Source organism: Polypterus senegalus, chromosome 12, assembly GCF_016835505.1.
Source record: "Polypterus senegalus isolate Bchr_013 chromosome 12, ASM1683550v1, whole genome shotgun sequence".
Classification (NCBI taxonomy): domain Eukaryota; kingdom Metazoa; phylum Chordata; class Cladistia; order Polypteriformes; family Polypteridae; genus Polypterus; species Polypterus senegalus.
The window spans coordinates 102567161-102592480 of NC_053165.1; the positions used below are offsets into that span (position 1 = coordinate 102567161).

Here is a 25320-nt window from a genome sequence, read left to right on the forward strand (position 1 = left end):
TTTCTGGATGTCTGTGCTTTTCTAAGGGAGGGCTCAGCCACTCTGTGAAGTAAGCTCATTTTATCCGCTTATATCTCATTCTTTCAGTCATTACCCAAAGCTCATGACCATAGTCCAGAGTAGGTATGTAGATTGACTGGTAAATCGAGAGTTCCACCTTCTGACTCAGCCTCTTCTTCACCACTACAGATGGATATAATGACTGCATACCACCCCTCGCCACCCTATCCATCTGTAGATCTCACCATCCCTTTTTCCATCACTTGTGAACAAGACCCTGAGGTACTTAAACTCTTCCACTTGAGGCACTAACTCATCTCCCACTCGGAGAGGACAGTCCACCTTTTTCCTACTGAATACCATAAATATATCTAAACACATACGGTATATAATATCATTTTACATTGTACTTCAGGGTTCTGTCTTATAATAAATTTATTTGATCTTGCTGAAAGTCAAATGAACAAAAAGAGCATTATTATATGATAATAGATGATCAAAGATGATCAAATCTAGTTTGTTCTGAATTATTTCACCCACTACAGGCACCTTATAGAGGTAAAAAATATTTTTATTTGGATATGCTATGATCTGTACTCTTGCTCTTAAGTTACGTTTGTTATTTAATGCAACTATATGAGAATCCATTTATTTACTCTTTTATCTTGTTAATATATCTCTCTCTATATATAAATCCAATGTCTGTCTGTCTGTATGTCTGTCCACTTTTCATGAGAGAGCTACTTAACAGATTTAAGGCCCTCATTACTCACTTTACCTCCGCTTAGCAAGAGAACGAGAGAACTGCTTAATGGATTTGCATCCTTTTTTTTCTATAGTTTGCTTGAACATTCCAGTTGATTTTGCGACTTCTCTCATCACGCTAACAGTCATAGTTCACTTGCAGGAGAGATATTTTCGTGCTTATCCGAGACAGAAGCTGTGGGCTGAGGGGAGGTGGAAGCGTGACTTCAGGAGTGGGGAGCCGGGCAGTGCCCTCCTCACTGTCCTTTTTCACTAATACACGGGCGGAGCTGCAGGGCACGGCTAGTGTTATATAAGGAAAATAAAGTATATGGACAGTAGAGTGTGTGCCACATCTTTTCTGATAATCTACCACAATAAGCATTCATGGACAAATTGTTTTGAGAAGTTGCATCCACATTAAAAACACAAAAATAAAAGTAAGCACTCATTTCTGTCCAAAATTAAAATGTAACAAATTTCGTTCCATAAATTGCCCCTTCTGCCCTTTTAAACCAGTAACACTTCTGCATAGCACTAAATATGAGTCATTCTGGAAAAGTTGTATTATAATAATTTATTTGTGGTAAAAAAATTGAACATTTAAACTTCTTATCTCTAATACCTACGTAGCATTTTTAAGTGGTGACTTTCATGGGATTTCTCTTCTTAAATATATTTTTGTTATTTCAGGTTTCTCAAGGCCAAATAACGGATAGGAGCCTATTCAAGTATCGGACGTAAGGTAGGAAACAGCTTCTAAAATGTGGTAGTCCATCTTTGAACTTGCCCACCAGTAAAATTTCAGAACGTGGGCCTGGGAGAATGTTTGAGGAGACACACCAAAGTCATTTACATACTGTAGCTGAATTTAATGTATTTAACTGTATAGATGTACAGTTTCTCATAGCAGTAATTGATGGCATTAATTAGCCTGCCAATTTAACCAGATTATCAAAACAAATGAAGTCGATATATTGTTCAAAATATACTCTTTATCATTTAAATTTGATACATTAATGGTCATTGTAGCTTCAATTCAGATGAGCATCAGATTAAGCTTGTGCGCTCAATAGTGGATTTAATTTTGAATGCTAAATAAAATTATTCATAGACATACTTTATACATCAAGATATGAAATGATGAGAAGCTTTGCTGTCAATGGCAGCATATAACCTAACTATCTAGCTACATGTGTTTGTAATAACCTTAGGTACTAGGATGTTGTACCGTGTTAGCCATTATGGATATGGTGAGACGTTAAGCAAAATGACACCTTTTATTGGCTAAGTAGATAGATTACAATATGCAAGCTTTCAAGGCAACTCAAGCCCCTTCTTCGGGCAAGATGTAATACCTTTTACATCTTGCCTGAAGAAGGGGCTTGAGTTGCCTTGAAAGCTTGCATATTGTAATCTATCTACTTAGCCAATAAAAGGTGCCATTTTGCTTAACGTCTCACCACATAATAACCTTAGGGAAACACAACTAGAGAAAACATTTGCAAAAGAAACACCTACAAAAACTTAATCACCACAGGTTTTCAGCATGTGAAACTCATCTTTTTTTTTTATTTTATTGATTTTATTGTAATCATTCCATACAAATAGATCAATTTTTGCAAAAAATTGGATTGAAAACAAATCAACCCCCAACCCTGAGAAAGAGAGCATGGCCAACAGAGTAAAACTTAAAACTACTAAAAATAAATAAATTGATGAGTTTAATAGGTGGATAAAGATAAATGGAGAAGAAAAAAGAAATGGGAAGAGAATCTGCTTCCTCAGTGCTTTAAGATGAAACTCATCATCTAAACATTTCATGTGAAGTTCAGGAGGATGGTTGGGGAGTCAGAAAAACTAGGGATGGGATGCTTGATCCTAACGTATTGACACCATGTCAAGCTTTCAAAGTACAGATGCTGCTTTGGGGTGTGTTCAAGTGCACGTTGCATGATCTTTAATCATGGCAGTACCAGTGTGGCACTGACATCCCCCACAGTCAGAAGCCAGTTTAGTCAGTTGCTCGGTCGAGAATCTCCTTATGCTTAAAGGTGAAAGCGGTGGCCCAATCACAATCACAACTTCAAGTCCTGCGTGTCCCATAGCTATGATTCTCATATGGAGTGTTGTTCAACCAAAGAGAATTAGTTATTTAATACTTATTTATAGGGTAACAAATACTTTTGAGAGATACTATGAAAGATTCACACAACATACCTCCTTGGTGTGGAATCCTGTCCATACAGAATCTCTATCAAGTTGATGAACATATTTGTGTAAGGCAGCTTGTAAATTTAATAAGACATTTTCTATTCTACCTCATCTCAGTTATGTTAAAGATACTGAGAGAAACTACATGTTAGAGCAGACCTGTCGCCCACACCAAATCTTAAGCAGGCCTTTGCATTTCTGAGGGCTGGCACTAATCAATATAATTTCCAATCTATGTATACTCCGTATAAAATAGAATGTCCGTCCGTATGTTCCCTATAAAATCCTACACCTTTTGATGAACTGGACCAAATTTTGCATAGTTTGTGTGTAGGACCATACAGACAAGACAGATTACTCTGGAGCCCAAAGTTTTGACACGGGGGGGCCCTACTAAAGTTACGCTTAGTTTTACTTTTTGTATGTGTGCTCTTCTAAGGCACTGAGAATTATGAAATATTAGAGGTGCTTGGCTTCAGTGGCTTCAATCTCCTCTACACCCTCAGTTCTATCCTGGTTATTACAAAATTCTAAATTTAGACAAGGCAAGAGTGGGTGCTTTAAATACTATCTGCATTGGTGTTCTGTAACACCCTCCTAAAATAAGAGAGAGAAGTTGGGCACATGGGCTGATAACGTGTTGCTGCACCCACCACAAGACGAACCACCTGAATTGGGACCCAAGCGTAGCACAACACTGGAACAGTGTGAGGGTTTTTACGGTGGCTGGAGTGCCAATCCTGCCACCAACCCCCAAGCTTTCCCTCCAAGTTGGAGGACCTTCTTGCAATGCTGGATGCAAATTAACGTCATACCCAGGACGAAGAAATTGCAGGTTAAGGGCTTTGCTCTATCTTTAATGCATTCCAGCCCAATCTAGACTAATTCTGTTTTACACAAATGGTAACCCCTTCCATACCTTTTTTGCCCATCCTTCCTATAAAAATTGTAACTGTCCATGTTATACTTCTCTCCATCTTTGTTATTTAGCTATGTTTCTGTTATTGCTATAATATATTTATTATGCTCAGCTGCATGCAGTTTTAACTCATTTGTTTCTAACTTTTGGTGCTTCTAGCATTAAGGTTAGAAATTTTAATGTGTTACATATTTTATCTTTGCATTTTAAATTTGGGCTACAATTTAAGTTCTTAGGTATATTTGTTTTTACATCACTGTTTGTCTCCTTCATGTACAACTCTAAACCTGGCCTGTCCTACATTTCCTTGTTAAAACAATCATCAATTAACCTACTGATATACCTCCTTGATACATTGGTACCCCTCTAGTTTGGATGGCATTATGCAAGGCAGATCACATTTATTCCAATGCCCCATAAACCTTAAACTTTCTATCCGACACTAAGGTTTAAAACATGCATTAAGCCTTCTAACCTCCTTAGTCTTACTTGGACTGGCACATGGCACCCAGTAGAACTTTGAAGAAGGTGCTTCAACTTGGCACCCAACTCTTTAAATTTGGACTGTAGAAATGACTACCTGCCCTTGTGTGTGTGATTTTTTCCAGTGTGACAAATGGGTCTCTACCTGTCTACTCTGGAGTCTTCTTCTGCACCACCTTAGGGGTGCACATCATCTCCAGAAAGGCACCTGGGCAACATCCGTCAAATCTGTAATACAATGTAGGCCAGCAGCCTCCTACCCCAGTTCAGTGCCCCTGAGTTGGAAGAGCTGGATCATCTGGCATATCCTGCAGATGTAACCTTCAAGGAACTCTCCAAAAAGTTGAACATTAAAAAGGACTTTTTACATGGTGTCATGTAAAATTTCAATTTGAATTACTAAGCTGCTCAAACCCTTTCATTCAAATTTAACTTAAATTATTGAAATTAATACATTAATATCAGATTTTAAAAAGTACTGCAGTTATTTAATACCTGCTGGCCCCCTAGGCTCCTGTAGTACTCTTCACCCCCAACTTCCTGTTGTGTGTCTTTCTTTGAAGTTGTTCAGTTTTACGTTTCCTGGTCTATTTTCTTAACTGTGCGCCTCTCTCATTACTCCCTTACTTTCAAGCTTTCTGCCTCTGCCTACGCCAATTGTACTCTTTTCCTGTGAATGAGCACATACACTGTTGTCCCTGTACTAGTACTAACTTTTCTAAGTACTAAGAACTCTTATACTAGTAAAACATTTTACGTAATACTTCCTTCTTACTAAGAGAACTCACTTACTGAATTTTGTCTGTTCTGGTTATTTACTTACTCACTTGCCAGTTTTTACCACTGCTTGCCCCAGCTTGGCGCTTTCTCACTTGATGCCTGTTTACATACTGTGGAACTTTTGTGTATGAGTGCTATATTCTGTGCTATTCTTGTTAACAAATGTGCTTATCCTGCTGCTCTTTGTTGCCACAGTACTCAAGTGGATCTTAATGTCAACCTCTGTATGAATCGCTGAATTATCTTGACTCCACAGAGGAATCGGCAGAGCCTGCTTCTGATGATAGTAATGTCAATGGTACTTAGGGTTACCACTTTTAATACAAAAAAATAAGGGACGCATACTGCAGCAGGGGCCACATCCCTTGGGGGCCAAGTGCAATTTCATTCTCAAATACGGGACAATTCCATATTTTAAAGGACGGGTGGCAACCCTAATGGTACTGTTTCTGTTTGAATGATAGTTGTAATTGCTGTAGTTATTCAGCACATTTATTTCGCATTCCTCTATAAATATACAGTAGATATCAACTACAGAGTGTAGATCATTGGGTCCAGCAGTGTGAACAGCACCCATTCTGGGGTAGATTCAAAGTGACCTGACGCAGTAAGAATGGTATGTCTTTTTGCAATGACAGAATAAATAGACCTCAAGTAATAAAGAAAAGTAGATGGATTATTGTAATTGTAATCAGTTGCCTTTAGCTAATTATTTATGGCATTTTTGATGGCATGTCTAAAAAGGACTCCACAACTGAGAATGGGATCTTATAGGTGAGCCTTCCATAGTATGTCAAAAACTATTTGATTTAATTTGATTGGATATACTTTATTAATCACCAAGTGGAAATTGTCATTTCACATGATCCTTTAACGGTCAGAGCACCGGATCAACCATTGTACATATTTGTCAAGTTAGGTTATAAATATATATAGCCCCATATATGTGGGGTATGGCCTGCCTTTCATCTCGGTCAATAACCCCAGGCCGCCAGGTGGAGCCCTGTAAGCAACATAGAGGTTCCCCGAGTTCCAGCAGAGCATCATGGACAATGGAGTTTTTCATCACAGCCCTGCAGGATACCATGGGGACCTCCAGGGGACGCTGCAGGAAGATACAGAGACTTTGGGTTCACCTATAACCTGGAAGTACGTCTTAGTCAAGGCGACAGACGGAATGACGTATTTCCGGGGTGAAGAAAAGGACTTTTTATCTGACCCGGAAGTAATAAGGAATTATGGACTGAAGGACTGTGGGAACACTTCCGGGTCAGGGAATATAAAAGACTTGAAGGAACACCAGAGCGTTGAGCTGAGCTGGGTGGAAGGGTGGCAACACGTCTGGGAGTGTGGAGGATTATTGATTATTGTAGTATTGTGGATTAATGAGTATTGTGGAGAGGAGGGTGCTTTGTGCACTACTGTTAATTAATAAAGTCTACTTTTGGACTTTTATCTGGTGTCTGGTGTCTTGGACAAGGGTTCAATGGAGCAATAGCTCCCCCTATCTGTCACAGACCTGTAATAGGGTACTCTTCACTTAGGTGACTCTGTTATCTCAGGTCTTCTTGGGACTTAAAAACAGGTTTGCACTACACACAGAATACAAAAAGCAGCTACCTTAGGTAGTGAAGTCCAAGGACAGCACAGTCAGGGCTTGTGACTAATCTGCCTGTGACATCTTTTCTTTGTAGTGTATTCGTTAGTTTTGTGGTTCACAAAATTGAACCCATACAATATATTAATTGTTGAATTATTTCATTATTTGATGTAATAATAACGTCCAATATTCATTTAAGGTTTTCATCTTTCTTCTAAAATGTGCAAACCTACTTTATGGTAAAGTATGCGGACAGTGAGGCGGAATGGTCAAGGATTTGGACTTCAAGCCTTGAGGCTGTTGGTTCGAATCCCCCTACTGACATCGTGTGACCATGTGCAAGTCACTTCACCTGCTTGTTCGAATTGGAAAAACAACGTAAATGTAACCAATTCTATCACAAGTGTTGTAAATGGCTTTGGATAACAGCATCAGCCAAATAAATAAATATACATTTTTTCCTCTACTGTTGGTTTTAAAAAAGTCAGAACAAAGAAAACATTTGAGGAGAAATAACAAAGGTCATTTTGAATGTATTTATTTATAACCCTACAACATTGGGAACTACGAGATCTCAAACACCAATCAATTTAAGGCGATCTGAAGAAAACATGAAGGCTAATAATAATATTAGTAACAGAACAGATAATCATGATAACATTTTAAAAGAGGAATATTTATTAAAATAACCTAGGCACTATGAGTGAGGTGTTTTATTAAAGCTTTTGTTTGTTGTAGCGTACATTCCACCTGTCGGTGTTAGTTATATTTTTTATAGTTTTATTTTCCACTGCCATGGATTGGCAACGATGTTCGGTGTTAGTCAGTGGCTTCCAGTGTCTAATGTGTCTATCTAAAGTCGTATCAAGTTGTGTACATGTCACGGGCCGTCATTGAACTTTGTCCGTTTGTGTAATTAATACAAGTGGCCAGGAGATGTCACTAGAGAAGAGAGTGTCAAATGCTTTGAAGCCTCACAATGATTTCCAACACAATGTTTTAGTATTTTGCAAGGCTTCACTATGAAAAACTACATGCCCCTTTACATGGCCCAATACAACATGCATTTATAGTTCTATGTGTAGCTTTAAATGTATACAGTATCTGAAGAAAAATAAATGAATTAAGCTTGGCTTTCATGAAGGGGCACTCTTTTTATGGGTTCATGGTAGCACCACTGTCACTAACGCAAATTCATTTTAGGCTAATTTACAGTTGGTCTGTTGGTCTAATACTCACACATGGAATTTAACAGAGGAAGAAGTTTGAACCAACACACACCACAATTTGGCATGAGATTTAAACCTATGATGCTGAATCCATGGGGAAAATACTAACCACTCTAGAACTGGGTTAGTACAACTGCTATGGTGATAGTAATATTTGTTCCTAGGTATACATTTGATCACGCTGGGGAGGGTGGCTTAGCGGCTGATGTCCAGCCTGTAAATATAACCTAAAGACCTGCTTCCACTTTACCTTGTCAGTGTTGTAGTGCTGTGTTTTCTATGAACTGTGCTGCTTAAATTTAAATAAGGTCTTATTGTTAGATATTACTGTATACTCGAGCATCAGTAAACTCTGTCATATCATGCCCAGGCTTAGAAATTAAAATATACATAGCAGTTAAAAATGTTCTTTTGCTGTTGTGTATTTTTAATACCTGGCATTGTTATAATTGTATGCATTATGCATTTTTAAGAATAAGTTTAAGTTTGCATCAGATAATGATTGACCAGGCATGTTTTACTTTACTGACAAGAACAGTGGTGATTTGAAGGTTACCTAACCAGCCCGAGTCTTTTAGGAGATAATGGTAAGTACTGAGTCAGGATGTAACATTTTTGATGGGAGGACAGGATGAGTTTGTAAGAATGAATATACATAGCTTCCCCCTTCAGGAAGAACAATTTAGGTAGTGTAAATTATGGACTAGGGGCTGAGAGCGTGTGGCCAGCCGTTTTCACAAAGGTGACTGACTGTGTGCAGACACTACATGAGCTCATAAGTCGTCCCCTGCAGAAAGGCCATAAATTGCCCAGCTGATATGAAGCAGGTCTGGAGGACTGAAATGTGGCTGTTTATGATTGGCCATTCTGTACCCCATTGGTCCAGTCGTGCCAAAACTGGATTGGATGAACTAAGGGAGTTGCACATACCCACTGGGCCAGGAATTTCGATATGATTGGTATATGTTGGTCTTTCTGCCTTTCTCTCTTGCCACCTTGACATGAAGTAAAAAACACCTGTCTCTCTTGCCGTTTCTTCATTAAGAGAAGACGGCTCTTTCTCAGCAGCCATATATTGAGACAGGCCTACGGCCAGTTTTAATACTCCATTCAAAGGCGAGGCTAGATTGAAGATAAGCTGAGGGACACCTATGGACGCAAGATGCACTGCTACTTAGGCAGCAATAAAATTTTTGTCACATTCATTTTATTTTGCTCATAATTTGGGCATATTATCTGTAATAGATGATTAATTAAAAATGTATCTCTCTACTGTTTGTCGTGATGCTCTATATTGTTGTCTGAGGACATAGATATAAAGAAAGTGTACTACATGAAGGCTAAAAGTATGGGATTGAGATATTTTGTTAAGGTCTACACAATAAAAAGCTTGCTTGTCCATCCATTATCCAACCCGCTATAGCCTAACTACAGGGTCACAGAGGTCTGCTGGAGCCAATCCCAGCCAACACAGGGCACAAGGCAGGAAACAAACCCCAGGCAGGGTGCCAGCCCACCGCAGAGCACACATACACACACTAGGGACAATTTAGAATTGCCAATGCACCTAACCTGCATGTCTTTGGACTGTGGGAGGAAACCCACAAAGACACGGGAAGAACATGCAAACTCCACACAGGGAGGCCCCGGGAAGCGAACCCGGGTCTCCTAACTGCAAGGCAGCAGTGTTACCCCTGCGCCACCGTACCGCAATAAAAAGCATAAAGGGGAAAATAGGGTCACTTAGGACCCTACCAAGACAAAACAGTGTGCAGCCTTGAGATTTCAGGCTAATCTCCTTGGTTACTAAGCCACATTTCTTGTTAAATTGATTAAGGTAAAATGATTGCCCAGAAATGTGAACAAGTTTTAATGTTCTAATATTCTCAGCTTTTTATGTGAGACTGGTAAAGCAGACCTCTTGCAGTGAATCCTTCACCAGCTATAGAAAGTGTGGCTGTACTAACACTCTTTTTAGCTAAGACTATTTTATTACTGGATTGTTAAATTCCAATATAGTAGTGTGGTGATTCATTGTCACAGCAGACAATAAAAAGGAACTCAGCTATCTATTAGAATGTTGCAGGTCATATAAATACATTCAAGGCTGCTACATTTCAGGCCTGCAGTTGAATCTGCCCAATAGTCATCACTGTTAGAACATAAAAACTTAAGAAATTTGATAAATGAGAGGAGGCCATTCAATCCATCAAGCCTGTTTGTTTAGCTGATAACTAAGCTGTCCCAATAATGTTAGAAACACAAACTACGATTCCTAGGCTGTATTTCTCACTCAGTAGTCTCCTTTTCTTTGATATTTCCAAAGTGTAGGTTAATTATTCTTGTGCAAGCTCCCAGCTAACCAAAATAAAACAAAGCCTAGGCCTGTTTAAGCCTAGTGCAATGGAGATCATTGTTTTATAAACTGCTCAAAAAAATTAAAGGAACACTTTGAAAACACATCAGATCTCAATGGGAAAAAGAAATCCTCCTGGATATCTATACTGATATAGACTGGGTAATGTGTTAGGAACGAAAGGATGCCACATCGTTTGATGGAAATGAAAATGATCAACCTACAGAGCTCTGAATTCAAAGACGCCCCAAAAATCAGAGTGAAAAAATTATGTGGCAGGCTAGTCCATTTTGCCAAAATTTAATTGCAGCAACTCAAAATTGTACGCAGCACTTTGTATGGCCCCTGTGTTCTTGTATACATGCCTGACAACATCGGTGCATGCTTCTAATGAGATGACAGATGGTGTTGTGGGGGATCTCCTCCCAGATCTGGACTAGGGCATCACTGAGCTCCTGGACAATCTGAGATGCAACCTGGTGGCATTGGATGGACCAAAACATAATGTCCCAGAGGTGTTCTATTGAATTTAGGTCAGAAAAGTGTGGTGGCCAGTCAATGGTATCAATTCCTTCATCCTCCAGGAACTGCCTGCATACTCTCACCACATGAGGCCAGGAATTGTCGTGCACCAGGAGCCACTGTACCAGCATAGGGTCTGACAATGGGTCCAAGGATTTCATCCTGATACCTAATGGCAGCCAAGGTGCCTTTGTCAAGCCTGTAGCGGTCTGTGTGACCCTCCATGGATATGCCTCCCCAGACAATCATTAACCCACCACCAAACTGCTCATGCTGAATGATGTTACAGGCAGCATAATGTTCTCCATGGCTTCTCCAGACCCTTTCACTTCTGTCACGTGCTCAGGGTGAACCTGCTCTCATCTGTAAAAAGCACAGGGCACCAGTGGTGCATCTGCCAATTCTGGTATTCTATGGCGAATGCCAATCGAGCTACATGCTGCTGGGCAGTGAGCTCAGGGCCCATTAGAGGACGTGGGGCCCTTGGGTCACCCTCATGAAGTCTTTCTGGTTGTTTGATCAGAGACATTTACACCAGTGGCCTGCTGGAGGTCATTTTGTAGGGCTCTGGCAGTGCTCATCCTGTTTCTCCTTGCCCAAAGGAGCAGATACTGGTCCTGCTGATGGGTTATGGACCTTCTATGGCCCTGTCCAGCTCTCCTAGAGTAACTGCTTGTCTCCTAGAATCTCCTCCATGCCCTTGAGACTGTGCAGGGAGACACAGCAAACCTTCTGGCAATGACACGTATTGATGTGCCATCCTGGAGAAGTTGGACTACCTGTGCAACCTCTGTAGGGTCCAGGTATCGCCTCATGCTACCAGTAGTGACACTGACTGTAGCCAAATGCAAAACTAGTGAAAAACAGTCAGAAAAGATGAGGAGGGAAAAATGTCAGTGGCCTCCACCTGTTAAACCATTCCTGTTTTGGGGGTCATCTCATTGTTGCCCCTCTAGTGCATCTGTTGTTAATTTCATTAACACCACAGCAACTGACCAGATTAATAACCCATAAGTTTCATTGACTTTATGCTATACTCTGATTAAAAAGTGTTCCTTTAATTCTTTTGAGCAGTATATTTCATCAAGGCCATACACTAAAACGTTACAAATGAGAAGTATTTAGAAAATTTGCCAATTCTAGTATGAGGCCTCTTACAAAATTTAATGTATTTCTTGTTTATATTCACTCAGAATATAAACAGCTTGTGTGTTATTTACTCAAAAAGATATTAAGATTTGCATGGAGTCTTGGGATTTTAACTTCTTGCACCTGACATTTCAGACTGTAGTAAATGTCAAAGTCTGTTACCATCTTTGTGTTCTTTGTCCACACAGCTGCCATCTTTAAAGCTGGTGTATCTACAGTTTGCGGTTGTTCTGCTGGCTACACATTTACTGTTATACCAGAAGTAAAGGTGATATAGTACAATGGTGCTGCTTCTCCTGTTGATGGTGTGGCTGCAGCTGATAGACACCTCTCATCCAGCACCCTCCTCCAGTGGGTTCCACTACCATGACATCATGAACGGAAATGGCAATGGAGAGAGTAAGTTTAAGTTGAAATGAGGGAGAACCCTTGCAAGCAGGATGATTATCGGTAAAGGCCAGATGTTTAGGGCTTGGGCATGTTTGGATTTAATGTCTGTCTTCATCTTTTTCCATCTCTAGTATACTTCAATGGAGTTCAACTACATGTGGAGACATTTGCCACAACAATCACTGCAACTCAAGGGTCTAATGTAACTTTGCCATGCCGCTATTTCTACCAGCCCTACCTTATTGCTAAACGCAAAACTAGAGTCAAATGGTCTCGTCTTCCAACCAATGGTGGACCAGATACAGATGTGCTGGTGGCCATTGGTCACCATCACCGCAGCTATGGAGAATTCAAAGGTCGTGTGCACCTTCATAAGGATTCTGAAGGTGACGTCTCCCTCATTATTACTGACCTTCGACTTCTTGACACAGGGAAGTACCGCTGTGAAGTTATTGATGGCTTAGAAGATGAAAGCAGTACTGTAGAGCTAGAACTGCGTGGTAAGCTCATTGTATCAGTGCTTTAAATCCTTTCATTTTTATGAGGAATGCAAATTGGGATAGAAATTGAGAAAATGTGGAATTGAAGTCTAAACAGACCTCGACCTTTTTGTGGTGCATTTTTTATGAAAAGGTCATTAATCTGTGCTTTGTTCTCTCTGTATCTGTGTAGTACCTATTGAGGTGCTACTGCTGTCCAGACATGACTGCAAGGTTAGGAGGCAGTATTAAATTAGTCCAGTGTGGGAGTTAAGTGCATGTGTTTGAGTGGACCTGTGATGAATTGACACCCATTGATGGTTCCTACTTTTCCCCTAATGTGGCTGCAATAAGCTTCAGCCCTCTGCAATCCTGGGTTTGATTTAGTGGGTTTGAGATTATATAGTATTCTTATTTCATATATTTTTTTATAAAGATCTAACTTTAGTCAAGTTCTGTTTCTCGTCTTTCTCTATTCCAAGGAGTGGTATTTCCATATCAGCCGAAAGAGGGGCGCTATAAATTCAGCTTTGAGAAGTCTGTTCAAGCCTGTGAGGAGCAGGATGCCACCATTGCCACTTTTGACCAATTGTATTCAGCATGGGAAGAGGGTCTTGACTGGTGTAATGCTGGGTGGCTGGCAGATGGATCAGTGCAGTACCCAATTACCATGCCCCGGGAGCCATGTGGAGGGATCAATATGGCCCCAGGGGTCCGCAGCTATGGCATTCGTCACAAACAAGAGGAATTATATGATGTTTTCTGTTTTTCATCTTTCATAAGAGGTAAGTGTGCTGCATTACAGGCTCATCTGATTATTATCATGGATGATTTGGAAATGAAGTAGCCATTCAACAGCATACTTTGCCAGCGTCAGAGGCTAAAAAATTAAAATTATAGCATACAGTAATCCCTTGTTATATCGCACTTCGACTTTCGCGGCTTCGCTCCATCACAGATTTTAAATGTAAGCATATCTAAATATACTCAGCAAAAAAAGAAACGTTCCTTTTTCCAGGACTGAGTATTTCAACAATAATGTTTTAAAAATCCAAATAACTTTACAGATCTTCATTGTAAAGGGTTTAAACAATGTTTTCCATGCATGTTCAATTAACCATAATCAATTAATTAACATGCACCTGTGGAATGGTCGTTAAGACCTTAACAGCTTACAGAAAGTAGGCATTTAAGGTCACAGTTCTAAAACGCAGGACACTAAAGAGACTTGTCTACCGACTGTGAAAAACACCCAAAGAAAGATGCCCAGGGTCCCTGCTCATCTGCGTGAACGTGCATTAGGCATGCTGCAGGGAGGCATGAGGACTGCTGATGTGGCTAGGGCAATAAATTGCCATGTCCGCACTGTGAGACGCCTAAGACAGCGCTACAGGGAGACAGGAAGGACAGCTGATCATCCTCGCAGTGGAAGAGCCCAGATCTCAATCCCACTGAGCACGTCTGGGACCTGTTGGATCGCAGGGTGAGGGCTAGGGCCATTCCCCCCAGAAATGTCCAGGAACTTGCAGGTGCCTTGGTGGAAGAGTGGGGTAACATCTCACAGCAAGAACTGACAAATCTGGTCCAGTCCATGAGGAGGAGATGCACTGCAGTACTTCAAGCAGCTGGTGGCCACACCAGATACTGACTGGTACTTTTGATTTTGAGCCTCCCTTCATTCAGGGACACATTGTGAAACATTTTTAGTTTTTGTCTTATGGTGTTGACTCTTTTAGTGTTCATACAAATATTTACACATTAAGTTTACTGAAAGTAAAAACAGTTGAAAGTCAGAGGACGTTTCTTTTTCTGCTGAGTATATATATATATATAATATATATATAAAATGTATGGGGTGCACTCTATGTCCCCTGGAACACTTGGTGGCAGCCCCCCCTGGGTTGCATCGGGGCCATTATCTTGGAATACTGGAGTACTTGGAATACTTTCTTTTTTTGCTGAGTATATATATCACGGATTTTTCGCTGGTTCACGGATTTCTGTGGACAATGGGTCTTTTAATTTATGTTACCTGCTTCCTCAGCTTGTTTGCCCAGTTGATTTCATACAAGGGACGCTATTGGCGGATGGCTTAGAAGCTACCCAATCAGAGCGTGTATTATGTATTAACTAAAACTCCTCAATGATATATGATATGCTTTCTGCGCGGTGCTTGATTGTTTGCTTTTCTCTGTCTCTCTCACTCTCTCTGACATTCTCTGCGCCTGACGGAGGGGGTGTGAGCAGAGGGGCTGTTTGCACAGGGGCTGTTTGTCTAGAGGATATGGACGCTCCTCTAAAAAATGCCTCTTTTTTGCGGTGCTTCGGCATACTTAAAAGCCCAAAAGCACCTATTGATTTTTTGATTGTTTGCTTTTCTCTTGCCATCTCGCTCTCTCTCTGACATTCTCTGCACCTGACACACATTCTTTGAAGAGGAAGATATGTTTGAATTCTTTTAATTGTGAGAAAGAACTGTCATCTCTGTCTTGTCATGGAGCACAGTTTAAACTTTTGACTAAAGGGTGTTATTTCATGTCTAGAGGGCTCTAATAATGTTAACAGTGTGGGAGAGTTTATAAGGGCTTAAAATATATAAAAATAACTATACAAACATATGGGTTCTACTGTGTACTTGGCGATCTCTGGAATGGAATAAAGTGCAGGTATGCTCAACAGATAAATTCACAAGTGCTGGAAATTGTAGCCGCAAATCATACTTTTACTGAGTAAACCCACTAAGGGGAGCATTTTGCATGCCTGTGTCAAGTTCCAAAAATTCCTCATGGATCACTTCAGAAATAAGGCATTGGTGGAGTCACTAAACAAAGTTCCCCAAAGGGAAAAATATCTGAATAAAACACAGTTTATGGTCTTTCCCTGTACAAATGGAGAATCTGACCAAAAAGTAGTGGGATTAGGTTCAAGGATGTGGATTTTCATGTCTGTCAAACACACAACCATAGCTTCGACTTTATTACAGAATAATTTATGGTAATGCTCTTATTGAATATTAAAGACTGTGATTACCATACAGGGCAATAAGGTTGCACAGTGGTTAGGAATATTGTGTCATAGCACCAGGAGACAGGCTTTGAATCCAGTCAGTGTATGTTTGAAGACTGAGTTTATTTTCCCTGTGTATGTTTTTTTGTAATTTTCTTTCAGAATCAGTGGTTGCCTGATAAAATTTTTCCAAATTTGGTACATACCAGTAAATGGAGATTCACGTTCTATTCACTTTATTCTTGTATAACACTCTGTTAGAAAATATTCTTTTAAAACGTCATATATATATATATATATATATATATATATATATATATATATATATATATATACATACACATATATATATATATATATAAATATATACACATATATAAATACTATAGTTAGCAATAATAAAAGAGTTAAATACAATATGATCTTATGTTCATAGTGAATATCACTGGAATATAAAGTGTAATTGCACAGAAAAACACACAGATGGGCATAAAAACATCTTGTTACAATTTCACCCTTTGTAATTCTTTTAAAACAACTGATCATAGTAAAGTAAGAATGAAACAATAATTAAAAAAACAATTCTGGTCCTCTTTTAACTTTGTCTCCATGTCATTTGGTGAGGATACAACAGCCATATTACTAACAATGGTCTTCTGACACATTGACATTCAGTAATACCATATCGTGAAAGTTTGAAATGCTATCTGAGTCTTCAAGACTGGTCAATAATTCTTCTGGAATAAAACATTTTGGAAGGTAAAGTCAAATTGGGAAGGTTGTTTTTAGCAAAGTTTGTAGCTTGAAAGTAGTGAAGGAGTTGTGTTGATGAGAAGTTGTATTTGAAGTGTAATTGTTCGAAGAATGCAAATTCATTATCTGTGTACAAATCTCTTAAGTGTTTTAACCCCAGACATTTTCCAGACATTGAATAGTGTATATGTTTGAGAGGGTGGAAAAAGGTGGTTGTTGTGTAGAGGAGCAACAGATTAAAGCTTTTCTGTCTTAAAGTGCTTCCTACATTGGTTCCATATTCTGAGAGAATGAAGGGTAATTGGATTTTTAGTGTAATGATAGTAGTTATTAACTGGGGCACAGAGCAGAGAAAATAAAAACGTGCTGCAAGATTTTATTTCTGTTGCCAACCAAGCTTGTGGATATTCAACAATTTGTGTTGATGTTCAGGGGCCTCATGTAACACCGTGCATAAAATACACACTAAAACATGGCTTATGGACAAAAGTGGAAATGTGCGTACGCACAAAAAAATCCAGATACATAAATCTATGAGAACGGAAAGCTCCACACACTTCTCCTTTACAAAACACAACGAACGTGAAATTTAACGCATATTCTCACACCTACAGCTCCACCCTGAGTCCTACCAGAATTTTGCATATTTGAATATGCAAATCAATATAAATATCATCTTCCATCACGGTTTGGTTAAAAGACAATGGCAAAAGCATATAAAAAAAAAGAATTTCTGCAAATGTGAAGTGGAGGCAAGGAAAAGCGTACTATTTGTTCGCTTAAGCAGTGGTATAAACAACAGAAGGACGCTGATCAAGTGACACAGAGTGGCAGAGACACTTGAAAGTTCAAGTTCAGAAAGTCACACGGTGCCTGAAATAAAAAAAAGAAGTTGTCAGAGTTATCAAAGTCACTGTGAAAAGGCAAATTGTAGCCCACTGTCTGAGTATTAGCGTTATCTATACTAATAAAAGGCAAAGCCCTCACTGACTGACTAACTGACTGACTCACTGACTCACTGACTCATCACTAATTCTCCAACTTGCCGTGTAGGTAGAAGGCTGAAATTTGGCAGGCTCATTCCTTACAGCTTCCTTACAAAAGTTGGGCAGGTTTCATTTCGAAATTCTACGCCTAATGGTCATAACTGGAAGCTATTTTTCTCCATTAACTGTAATGGAGTTGAGCTCGAAAGCCGTGGGGGGCGGAGTTTCGTATGACATCATCACGCCTCCCACGTAATTACGCAGCGTAGAAAACCAGGAAGAGCTCCAAAAAGCGCTTAAGAAAACATGTATTATATAATTAAGAAGGCAGCGAAACAATTAGAAGCGAGCGAGTGACATATACTACCATATTCAGCGGCTCACGTGAACTGACGCAGTGCGCAGACAAAAAGCAACGGTTCCAAAGAGTGCTGAACAAAAACCGAATTACACTGCTACGCTCAAATAGATAAACCACACGCTGTGGCGCAATAGTAGAGGCATCGCCTCTAGCTCCGAGGTGCGATTCCCGAGAGGGGATGCACTGAGTATGTACGCAAGCATTTTTATTCATTTTACCTTCACATCCCCATGGTTTGAGACGTATGAAAAAATATGCGGTTAACGAAGAAAGACAGATCACCAATTGAAGCTTTATGAATAATGGATACTTTATTCGCGATCAATGATTGTTTTGGTAAAGCCATACTCAGTGTATTCATTAGATGAACGATAAAAAAGTAAGAGCGAGGGGAGGGTAACTTATTGAGGCACGCAGGCAAAACCACAATAGCACACGGGGTCGATGTACTGTAGTGTGCGTCAACTCGATCTGAATTGTGCGATCACATTCGAAAAAATATATTTTTTCAAGTTCTATTTAGTCCATATGTGTCAAACTCAAGGCCCACGGGCCACATCCGGCCCGGCGTGTAATTAAATCCGGCCCGCGAGATCATTTTATATACTGTATTATTGTTATTAATGGCCCGGGGAGATGAAGCGCTGGTAACACAATAAACTACAGATCCCATAATGCAGCGCTTTAGCTGCCTTGCCGAACACTTACTGCGTTAATCAAGTCTAGCTTATGATGCTGTAAGTTATTGCGAAGCTAGCCCACACGATGCCAAAGAGAAAGGGTGAATCTAAACATAGAGCCTTTAAAAACCGATGGGAGGCTGAGTATATGTTTACTGACATTACTAACAATATACCCCAAATAGATCCTTACAGTACACTGTATGTAGTATCATGGACCTTATACTGCGCTATATTCACAACAGTTTATGTAGGATTTTTTAGCCTTTGCATACGATTTAAAGAAATTTAAGACACTGCCAGGAATATTCACCCAACAGATAAAGTGATTAATTAGAATATAGTGGTCTATGGTTTCAAAGAGAGCGAGAACAGATATATTTTTAGTGTCTGCATTAACGCACAAATCATTAACTGTACAGTTCCATACTATGATTTGATCTGAAACCTCACTGAAACTTATGAGGAATAGACTTTTTATTCAGGTAATCATGCTTTTTCTATAATTTTACTTGAAAAAGGCAGTTTAGAGATTAGGTCTAAGATTCTCAAATACAGAAGACAGGAGATTATTTTTCTTGGTTTAATTACTTCAGTATTTAAAAAGTTAACTGTTTCTAGTGTATTATCAATTAGCATGTCAGAAACATTGAAAAAGCAAGAGACATAAGTGTATGGTTTTAGTTGAGAAATTATTCTACAATGTTTAGGTAAACCTATAAATACAATTTAATTCACTGTAGTGAGCATGCTGAAGTTCAACAGGGTTTGATTTTGAGAGATATATTACATCTAATATTGTTTACCAGTAACAGCGCATTGCATGGTAACTTGCAGTGAATACACTTGACTTGAGCATTCCTAGTTTTCATCCTCTTTTTCTGTACGTTTACCATTCATTTGCTCAGAGGTTGATGCGCTTGCTGCTTCCTGAGCAGCTCTTCTTTTCTCCACCCTAGCAGCCCGCTTCTTCTCTTCTTTTGTCAGCATCTTTTCACTGATTAAGTCAGTATTTGTGTTGCAATTGCTTAGTACTTTTCTCTAAATTTTCACTCAAGCTGACACTTAAGTGTTCAATCTGCCTATAAGATATGAAGAGGTAGGGGAGGTGACGACAAAGGTGGTAGTAATGAGAACGGCGTCCATATGCATGTGCCGCATGGCCGCCCTGCTGCCCACTGCCAAGAGTTCATTCTACAATAAAATAAAATAAAAATAAAAAGAGTAATAAAAATCACCACCCTGAAAGCGGATAGTAGACGTCATGTAGTATATGTGTACCAAATTTCAAGTCAATAGGTCAAATGGTTTGTGAGCTACAGGTGAATTAAAATCCTGGACAGACAAACGAACAGCCATGGTAGAATATTATATATAAAGATTTTTATCTTTAAGAAATGCTGCAGAAATCTAACTTTTTTCCTCTTGAAATTTTCAAGTGCCATTTTATAGATGGGACTGGTTTTAAAAGAAGATCAAATAGTTGAAAAGAAAGACTGATGTTTTGTATTCAGTTATTATTTCATAATGGACTGTCACACTGGTTTCCTCTATTTACACTCAGCCTTCTGACATTCACTTTTAAGGCTTGACACTCAGCTTTCCATAGTGGAAGGTTTCTTTACAGTGTTTTCAGGACTAACATGCAAGGTATGGCTCTCACCTTAACATTAATAATCTCCACATTAATGTTTACATTGCTGGATGTATTAAAATTAGCACCAAAATTAAGCAGACTATTCAGAATATTAGCAAACCTACATGCATCAGATGTGTCAAAATAAAACATTTTAACATCACTCTGTAGTTACCAATATGTTTATATCAAATAAAATGCAGAAATGGTCAGATATGCCAACGTCACATGACCTTCCTTATATCCCTTTTTAATACTTTTGAAAGTACTATGTCTAGCTTGTGTCCTTCTCTCTGTGTTGCATGGGTGACGTGCTGACTGAGATCAATGAAATGCAGTAAGTTAACAAACTCTTTTGCTTTGTAGTCGTCACACTAGTTATCTACGTAGTGCAACTCTGTGACCCAAGCTGTATTAAAATAGCACTTCTTAAACAGCAAAAAATATTTTATTTTAAAATCAGACTTTTTAACTTATTTTTTATACAGATATAGTGTAAAAGACCAGACCACAAACGTTTATTATTTTCTCCTGCACCTGCACCCACAATACAGTGCACAAACCCCAGTAAACTCTGCTCAGTCCTTTCTTTGTCTTTTCTTCTTTTCCTTCTGCCACCTTCACTCCTTAAGTTGCAAGCTCTGTCCTTTGCCTCCCGACTCCGGCTCCCCGAGTGGAGTGAGGCGGCTTCCTTTATACTGCACCCAGTAGTGCTCCAGGTCCTCCTCGATCAAGTTCCAGTAGCACTTCCGGGTGTTGCGGAAGGGCTGCATGGGAATCTGGCTCCTCTCCTGGCAGCACTTCCGAGTGTGGCGGAAGTGCTGCAGACCATGGCTCCGGAACCGTCCAGGCGCCGATGTAAACCAGGGGGGCTGCCCTCTCAGGTCCTGAGGAAGATCTTGTTGGTGATATGTCCGCTCCCCCAGTCCTCTTCTGAAAAGGGTGTCCCAACCGGGCAAGATCCCATGGCCGTCTATCACAATAGGTATAAATACAAAATAAAAACAAAAGACGTTAGGTGTAACTTTTTTTTATAGAAATACAGGTATGGACACAAGATGAAAATAATGCATTAGTCGTAATTTTTTTTAGTACAAATACAATGATGAAAATATAGAATGAACACAAAACGTTAGGTGAAGACGACAGCACAATTACGAATGCTTTCACTGCGTAATTTTTCTTCATTCCGTAATCAACTTTTTCTAAGATTGTTAGTTTTTCTTTCAGTGCAAACTGATGCTGCTTCTCATTATTTTTGTTTATCTTAAAGAAAACTTAAAAAACACTTAAAAATATTGTTTACGGAAAAGTGCTTAGTTAAATTAATACCTACAGGTAACACAGCTATTCTCATGTATTTAAAAACAGAATCATAAAGTAGATAGATGCAATTTTAACCCTTTGTTTAGGGCAGGGGTCTCCAACACGTCACTCACGACCTACCGGTAGCTCACAACCCCTTTCCAAGTAGCTCGCCAAAGGGTTAATGAATACTACATAAATTAGAAAACTAGTCAAATTAGGGTTGGGCGATCTTTCCAGAAAATCATATCACGATCCTTTTAACATAAAATCACAAGCCACAATCCGAATTGCAATCAATCTTTTCAATGTGGCATACACTTAAGAGAATATCCGAACTCAAACTCATTCATATTTATTTTAAATTTCAAACAAAGTTGAATTCAATTGTTCTCTCATTCGCTAGTTACGTGGAGTTAAGGAACACGCCCCGAAGCTGGCGAGTGAGTGAGGGAGGCCCCTCCCCCTCCTCTCTGCCCGTCTCACTCAGATTCGCACAAGTAAATCAGTACCGCAAGCGAACTATGATACATAGCGAAATGAGAGAAGTCGCAAAATCAACTGGAATGTTCAAGCAAATTATAGCAAAAAACCCGATTTAAATCCGTGAAGTAGTTCTCTCGTGAAAAGCAGACAGACATTGGATTTTAAATATTATATATTAGTAAACCTTCAAAATAATGTGCAGTTAAAGTCTCAACAGCATTCTCAGCATTTCTGGAGCTTAGTAGAGCCAGATGACTATAAGAATCTTCACCAAGCAGCTCTGAAAATGTCTGCTTTGTTTGGGTCTCCATACCTCTGTGAGTCTGACATGAATGTCATGAAATCAAAGTTCAGAACAAGACTGACAGACGAACATTTAAATGACTCCATAAGAGTGAACCCTATGTGGCTCCACTCCACCATACACTTCTCTTGTTGACTCCATGCAGTGCCAGTCATTTGACTAACTAAAAAACACATCACACATGCAACTGGACCTGTGAATAAAGTGACACAGTGACACGGAACAAAATGACAAATGAATAAGGAATATCTGTGTATTATCTGTGAATTGCATTGTTTTGTTTTGACAGCATTGATTTAATTCAATAGTTTGAGATACACTAGAAAATGCATACAGACATACAAAATGCACTTGAAGATGAACTAAATATATTTTTGTGATGTTTTAATGCAAAATGTGAGTTGTGGACACCAACATTATGTAAATGTTCAGGCAAAACAAGCTTATTCAGTTTGTTTGGGTTGAAATAAGCTATGAGAATGAACGTTAGAAAACATGAGGAGCTCTCGGCCATTTTCATTTTGTAAAAGTAGCTCTCAGGGGAAAAATGGTTGGAGACCCCTGGTTTAGGGCATTCTTCTAATAGTTTTCAGCTTGCTTTTCATGTGTTATTTTATTTTTTCTTGGTTAATTCACAATGTTTTTGATGTTTTTGAGCTTCACCTCCTGCACTTGTTTTCTCACCCTAGGAAATGTTTACTACCTGCATCATCCTCAGAAGCTTAATTTCACTGAAGCTAAGATGGCTTGTGAGCAGGAAGGAGCACATATTGCCAAGGTGGGCCAGCTGTATGCAGCCTGGAAATTTCATAGCCTGGACCGCTGTGATGCTGGATGGCTGGGCGATGGCAGCTTGCGTTATCCCATTGTCTTCCCAAGACCCAATTGTGGCCCTCTAGAACCAGGTGTAAGGACTTTTGGCTTCCCTGACAAAAATCAGAAACATGGCGTGTATTGCTATAAAATGACTTAAAACTAATTTATAAAACTTGAAGAATCTAACTCTTTAAATATTGAGTTTCTCTTTATTTGTTATTAGACTTGTTTTACTGATTGATCATTTCAATGTTTTTCCTCCAGTGTTCTGTTCTTTAGTCTTCTTCCTATTAAGCTGTGACCTCTCTCTTCCATTTCACTTATTTTTTTCTTTGGTCCTCTGCAATATATTGAGCCCTTTCAGGTACTCTTCCTCTCTTGCTCCCTCTATGTCTCCCTGAAAAGTACAGCTTTAAGTGAAAAGTTGAGTTGAGCAGATTACAATGTAAGCTGCTTAGCACTGACCTCTAGTTTCACAGGATGAAGGAGGAGATCTAAAAAGATGATATTTTGCTCTTGATGAACTGGGACTTGGACAACTGCTTCCAGTGTGGTGTAGCAAGATTGATTAGATTCCTAACAGAAGTATTCTCTTTATTACTGTGGTTTCTTTTAAAATATTTCATTTTTAATTTAAATATGCAGCTTCTGTGAGTTGTATAGGTTTGTAATCGTGCTGGTTGACTAAAACCACCTTGCAGCTCTTCTAGATTTTGTGCCACACAGATTCTGAAAATAAAAGACTTATTTAAACAAATAACAAAAGAACTGTCCTCCTGCAGTTCTTACCGTTCGTGAACGCTGCTCCTTGTTCAGCAGCAATGAGTTCTTTTATTAGGCTAAATATTATCTTATCCAGAAAACATGTAGAACAGAAGATGTAGATTTCCCTCTAATGGAAAAGGACTAAGAAGGTGTCTTAACATGGTTGAAACCGAGGCCAATAGTGGTGGCAAACCAAAACTGACTTGTGGAAGTGACTGTTTAATGAATTTGTTGGAAATGTAAAGGGGAATTCAACTCACTGATATGTCAAACGTGACTGTCTACAAGCAAATGAATCCTACATTACTCCTCAATTACTGAATTAAAGTAAAGCTGCATTATACATTTAAAATACTAAGAAATGTTTTGTACTATAATACCTAGCCACACATAAGTGACTGGTGAGATGATATAACCTGTCTGTGCCTTTGCCTGGGCTGTTGAGAGTGGCACACTGGCATTGTTATCATCAGCAACATGCTATTGAAGTGCTTCAAACCAAAATTATTACAGATAACAGTTTAAAAAAAATATTTTTGTTTTTTATGATTTATTGTGATAAGTGCAGTATAATTTTGTACATTTTTATATATTTTTTTTAAATAATGTAAAAATTACTAATAAAAATGCATTTAAACAACGTGTGTAATTGATTTTTTTCCCCTAAATCTGCTTGCTTTTCAGTGTTACAATTGCTTTCCACTATGTTGAAATATTCTCATGATAAACTACTGCATATTAAATTTGTCGTTAGCACATGGTTGGACTGGACTATCCTAAAAGACATTTGTATTGTTCGGCATCTGAAATATGTACACCATGTATAGCAGTGTCATTGCTAAATTCCCCAAATCATAAAGCTACTGAGCTGGCAAGATAGGACCCAGCATGAAGTCAATCATGTAACAAAAGAAATTCCACAGTCCAATAAAGTCCGTTTTTTAAAAAGATTACCGATGAATCAAAAAATAACAAAGTGCAAAAATTCAGGAAAAAGTTACTACATACTCAGAATAAAAGGCGTAAAAAATGGAAAAAGTTTCTGTTTATTTCAATACAATCGGTTTTCTCATGTTAAACTTCAGTTACATTCTGTAATTAAAAGTTGTGTTGCTTTTCTACGGTGAACTTACATAGGCTTCATTTCATTACGTTCAATACAGTTTGAAACTATTTGCCCAACATGCCTTACCAACTGCAAAGTATATCATACACTGGAACTAATCTCTAGTCAGAATAACAAGAAATAATTAGGATATTTCATTTTCAGGATAGCTTGCTGGAATTATAAGAGAACCTTCCATTATCTATATAATAATATATAAACACACATGTTAACATAACTAGCAAAATACAT

The 25320-nt window shown here is 38.9% G+C and overlaps 1 protein-coding gene across 1 annotated transcript in view; it reads left to right on the forward strand.

Moving 5' to 3' along the window:
- The window catches only part of LOC120541443 (hyaluronan and proteoglycan link protein 3-like), a 46748-nt gene extending 22293 nt beyond the window's left edge, over positions 1–24455 (forward strand). The window contains exons 2-6 of the mRNA XM_039773069.1: positions 1438–1489; positions 12185–12395; positions 12518–12886; positions 13348–13650; positions 23072–24455. Of these exons, the coding sequence (XP_039629003.1) occupies positions 12278–12395; positions 12518–12886; positions 13348–13650; positions 23072–23355 (1074 nt within the window). The 5' untranslated portion in view covers positions 1438–1489; positions 12185–12277 and the 3' untranslated portion in view covers positions 23356–24455. The remainder of the gene's footprint in view (positions 1–1437; positions 1490–12184; positions 12396–12517; positions 12887–13347; positions 13651–23071) is intronic.
- Positions 24456–25320: the final 865 nt, after the last annotated feature.